A 5,756-nucleotide genomic window follows, 5' to 3' on the forward strand; every position below is an offset into this window, starting at 1 on the left:
AGACCCAAATCAATTTTTTATTTAACCAGGCAAGTCAGTTAAGAACAAATTCTTATTTACAATGACGGCCTAGGAACAGTGGGTTAACTGCCTTGTTCAGGGTCAGAACGACAGATTTTTACATTGGGGATTCGATCTTGCAACCTTTCGGTTACTGGCCCGCTCTAACCACTAGGATACCCGCTGCCCCGCAGACAGTGCAGCGAAGTAACATCAGTTTATTACTAGAACAGGGGCAGGCAAAACGACAGGTCAAGGGCAGGCAGAGGTCAGTAATCCAGATCAGAGTCAAAAGATACAGAACTGCAGGCAGAGGTCAATAATCCAGGGCGGTGTGACAAGGTACAGAACAGCAGGCAGGCTCAGGGTCAGGGAAGGCAGAATAGTCAAAACTAGAAAACAGGAATTATATAAAAAGACAGGAGCAAGGGGAAAACCGCTGGTAGGCTTGACGGACAAAACGAACTGGCAACAGACTAACAGAGAACACAGGTATAAATACACTGGGATAATGGGGACAATGGACGACACCTGGAGGAGGTGGAAACGAGCACAAAGACAGGTGAAACAGATCAGGGTGTGACATTTATATTAACAGAATATCTTTCCACTTGACTTTTTGAACCATAAGCCAAACGTCAATAACTACATCTTCAGAGGTAGTGATCTGGAAACACTTTATTCATCGTCATTCTATCACATTGAATGGGAGGGGGTTGTTTTTACATTTTAAAGGTTATGTTGCTCCACAAGAATCTGACTGACAACTACATTGCAATTGTCACACAATCATCACTATAACCCTGCATATTTACATAGACTTTACATAGGCAGATCTAGTGACTGAGTTATACTTCACAGCTTGAAAAGGCCATTCCTTCCAATGTCAGTATTGAAAAAGGAGTGAGTCTTATTTGAACAGTACCCTGGTCACTACAACACACTCAGGTGAGACACAGTTAGTGGACATAGCCTGCCTTCTGTAACAGAAGTGATTTTTTAAAAACTCTTTACCACCGACACATTCATTTGAATCGAAGCAAGTATACTCTGGATGTCACAAAAGAGCAAATAACTGTTGTACAACGTTTTCTTGGGTTTGTGGATTACCGGGCCAGGATTTACTTACTTGGTTTGGATAGTCCCCTATGTTCAAACTCTAAGCAATCTATAACTTTGATTTATCAAGTGTCAACTGCTCTGAATCCCATGCAAGATCCAACAACTACATTTACTAAAAATACTTTCAGCAACTAAGTTGCATGCAGTTGATTATAAATGAAAGTGACAGCTTCAACTGTAGAGCCCTATCCAAACACACTGTTGTTGCCACCTACAGTAGTTCATTACATTTTACACATAATCCCCACATTTTATATAGTGTCAAAGTGTTAGTCCACTCAAAAATCTAAGTTAGTCAGATATTTGAAGAAAAACAAATTTACACAACCAATGGTATAGAACATGCACAGATCTTGATATTAGACTACTTTTGAGGTCTGAAAACAAAGAAGAGGAGCGCTACAGGGGTCAGCGTGGCGACAGCAGGTAAACTTTAGGAACAAGTATCTGATTGATAGGCACAAACTTGTGTCACAGGTGGGATCTGAACCCAGGTTTCCCATAGGAGAAACCACATCTTATCTATTCGGTCAAGAGGCAATTCCCTCGTGGGATGAGGGAATTGAATAGTGCAATGTTATAATTATTGGCTGAACAGGAGTATGTAAAACCTTGAGATAGGAAAATAATTTTCTTAGATGAAACATAAAGGCCATTTTAAAGGTGTTTTGTACAAGCAAAATCAGTTATCATGACTCTCTATTAGGAAATACCTGATGACTACGCCATTTTGTCTCTTGAAATAAAGACATGTGCAGTGAGCTATGGCTAATGCAAGGCAAAATCGCATTATCAGGCTTTAAACGGGTGTGTAAAAATGACAAAATAAATTTGGTGAATAAAACTGTGGATTTAATATATTATTGCGTTGACTTGAACTGCTTAGATAGATGTATTTATAGATAGATAGATAGATAGATAGATAGATAGATAGATAGATAGATAGATAGATAGATAGATAGATAGATAGATAGATAGATAGATAGATAGATAGATAGATAGATAGATAGATAGATAGATAGATAGATAGATCGATGTATTCATAGATATATGTATTTATAGATAGATAGATATATGTATTTATAGATAGATAGATAGATAGATAGATAGATAGATAGATAGATAGATAGATAGATAGATAGATAGATAGATAGATAGATAGATAGATAGATAGATAGATAGATAGATAGATAGATAGATAGATAGATAGATATAATATGTACATTTATGTCTCCCTTCTAGCCATCTGCTGACTGGGTCAAATGATATCAGCTATTATCTTAATCTATACTAACAATATCAAATTATTGAGCTACAAAAACAAGATGAGGAATGCTTGTTTTTGTCCATTGAAAATAATCTCATCCTAAATCGAATTCCCTGATTGTGTAAATACGTCCTTCTATAACACATTAACATAATTCAATTATGTGCAATGATTGTAAAATGACAAAACGATCATCATAATATGTTAGGTCAACATTCAGCATTTAACATTCTGAACACACATCTTTGGGACATACATATATCAACAACAACACTCCTCCAGGACAGTAGAAGATTTCAAATGTTCCTTTAGTACAAAGTTGAATAACTTAGCAGCCTACGACAGCACAGGTTGACATAGCGTTGGCATAGTTCTTGACTCGGATGGTGAGGTATTATGAGGAGGAGGGTTGAAATAGTTTAGTTCTTGACTCGGATGGTGAGGTATTATGAGGAGGAGGGTTGAAATAGTTTAGTTCTTGACTCGGATGGTGAGGTATTATGAGGAGGAGGGTTGAAATAGTTTAGTTCTTGACTCGGATGGTGAGGTATTATGAGGAGGAGGGTTGAAATAGTTTAGTTCTTGACTCGGATGGTGAGGTATTACGAGGAGGAGGGTTGAAATAGTTTAGTTCTTGACTCGGATGGTGAGGTATTATGAGGAGGAGGGTTGAAATGGTTTAGTTCTTGACTCGGATGGTGAGGTATTACGAGGAGGAGGGTTGAAATAGTTTAGTTCTTGACTCGGATGGTGAGGTATTATGAGGAGGAGGGTTGAAATGGTTTAGTTCTTGACTCGGATGGTGAGGTATTACGAGGAGGAGGGTTGAAATAGTTTAGTTCTTGACTCGGATGGTGAGGTATTACGAGGAGGAGGGTTGAAATAGTTTAGTTCTTGACTCGGATGGTGAGGTATTACGAGGAGGAGGGTTGAAATGGTTTAGTTCTTGACTCGGATGGTGAGGTATTACGAGGAGGAGGGTTGAAATGGTTTAGTTCTTGACTCGGATGGTGAGGTATTACGAGGAGGAGGGTTGAAATAGTTTAGTTCTTGACTCGGATGGTGAGGTATTACGAGGAGGAGGGTTGAAATAGTTTAGTTCTTGACTCGGATGGTGAGGTATTACGAGGAGGAGGGTTGAAATAGTTTAGTTCTTGACTCGGATGGTGAGGTATTACGAGGAGGAGAGTTGAAATGGTTTAGTTCTTGACTCGGATGGTGAGGTATTACGAGGAGGAGGGTTGAAATGGTTTAGTTCTTGACTCGGATGGTGAGGTATTATGAGGAGGAGGGTTGAAATGGTTTAGTTCTTGACTCGGATGGTGAGGTATTATGAGGAGGAGGGTTGAAATGGTTTAGTTCTTGACTCGGATGGTGAGGTATTATGAGGAGGAGGGTTGAAATAGTTTAGTTCTTGACTCGGATGGTGAGGTATTACGAGGAGGAGGGTTGAAATAGCGTTGACATTGTTGTCAACTTGAACGGTGAGGAGGACGAGAAGGAGGAGGATGAGAACTACCCTGTAGGAGTGAGGCACTGAAGGAGCCCCAGGTGGCCTCTTGTGTCAGTGTGTGTGAGTGACATTAGCTGTCTACAGTGTAAACAAGTGGGAGAAAGTGAACCCAGAAGGATGCAACCACACTGCAGAGTGTGTATGTGTGTGTATGTGTGTGTGTGTGTGTGTGTGTGTGTGTGTGTGTGTGTGTGTGTGTGTGTGTGTGTGTGTGTGTGTGTGTGTGTGTGTGTGTGTGTGTGGTTAAACCGGCACTTCTCTTGACCATGCATACCGTGAGTCCAGGAGGATGCAACCACATGTGTGTGGGGGTGTGTGTGTGTGTGTGTGTATATGTGTGTGTGTGTGTGTATTATGTGTGTGTATTTCATGACATACAATGTGTGTGTGTGTGTGTGTGTGTGTGTGTGTGTGTGTGTGTATGTGTATGTGTGTGGTTAAACCGGCACTTCTCTTGACCATGCATACCGTGAATCCAGGAGGATGCAACCACATGTGTGTGGGTGTGTGTGTGTGTGTGTGTGTGTGTGTGTATATATGTGTGTGTGTGTATTTCATGACATACAATGCATGTAGGTCTGTATCCTTACACCACAGCTTGTGATCAAACTAACCATTCTCTATAGCCCATCCAGACCGTCAGCCAAGGTGGATGCAGCCATTCTGCATGTTCATGTGTGTGTGTGTGTGTGTGTGTGTGTGTGTGTGTGTGTGTGTGTGTGTGTGTGTGTGTGTGTGTGTGTGTGTGTGTGTGTGTGTGTGTGTGTGTGTGTGTGTGTGTGTGTGTGTACAGTATACAGTACATGGACGCCTAACCCCCTATGCCAGTGTATAGTCGAACTGGCCCTTCTCCAGCCCGTCCAGGCCGTCTGCCCAGGTGGAGGTGGGCATGCTGCGGTAGGGGTCCAGCAGAATGCGGAAGCACCGCACGATTAGGATGAGGAGGACACCGAAGAGGAAGAGGACCAGGGCGAAGGTGGTCTTCTGCTCCAGGGTCATGGCGGCGACAAGAGCAGTAGTGGCCACTGATGAGGAAGAGGACGAGGAGAGGCGCTGTCCTCCGGCAGAGTGCAGCAGGGAGAGAGGAGAGGTGAAGGGCTCACCCTCCGTCATCCAGGAGGAGAGGTGCTGGGCGGCTAGGCTACGGGGCTCCCACAGGGGGTGCTCTGGCATCCTCATGAAGCCAGCCCCATCCCTCATCCCCTCCAGACGGACCTCATTGTCTAGACAGAAATAGAGAGTGGGGGAGAGGTGGGGAAGGGGGTGAGGGAGAGAGAGGGAGGGAGGAAGAGGTGGGTGAAAACAACGAGACAGAGCAGGGAGGGGTGGGGTGGGGAGAGGGGGATTGAGGGAGAGGAGAGAGAAGAGAGAAGGAAGGGGGAGGAGATGGAGGGAAAGAGAGGTGGGAACAGAGAAGGGGAGATAGGGGACGAGAGACAGACAGGGAAAAGAGGTTAGGACAAAAAGACAGACAGCAGTGCAGGGAGAAAGAAAGAGAGGAAAAAAGTGAGCTCAGAGAAAGATAGACAGACAGAGACAGAATCTGTGTAAAACCATTACAGTCAGAACGGGAACAGTATTTTGTTATTCGTCACCTGAACATGAAAATGTTGACTCAACGCGAATATGATGGGCCAAATTTGAGGGATGGTACAGCGTATCTGAAGAACAGACAAACAAAACCAATTTCTTAAGCAAAATTCCAACTACAGGGTGAAATAGTTTTTTGCTTGTGCTACTGTTTCTATTACATTTATCTGAAACAAGGAAAAACGGGAACGCGACAAGGTGTCCCCAGTTACCCTTTTCACTTTCATTTTAATAACTTCAAAAAATCGTTGTGAGTCCATATTC

The 5,756-nt window shown here is 42.8% G+C and overlaps 1 protein-coding gene across 1 annotated transcript; it reads right to left on the reverse strand.

The window, feature by feature from the left end:
* Window positions 1-660: 660 nt before the first annotated feature.
* Window positions 661-5,222, reverse strand: ctxn3 (cortexin 3). The gene has a single exon (XM_045693490.2). It carries the CDS (start codon window positions 5,100-5,102, stop codon window positions 4,722-4,724), a length of 381 nt encoding a protein of 126 aa, XP_045549446.1. The 5' UTR covers window positions 5,103-5,222; the 3' UTR covers window positions 661-4,721.
* Between the last annotated feature and the right edge of the window lie 534 nt (window positions 5,223-5,756).

This window comes from Salmo salar, chromosome 01, assembly GCF_965601325.2.
Source record: "Salmo salar chromosome 01, fSalSal1, whole genome shotgun sequence".
Classification (NCBI taxonomy): domain Eukaryota; kingdom Metazoa; phylum Chordata; class Actinopteri; order Salmoniformes; family Salmonidae; genus Salmo; species Salmo salar.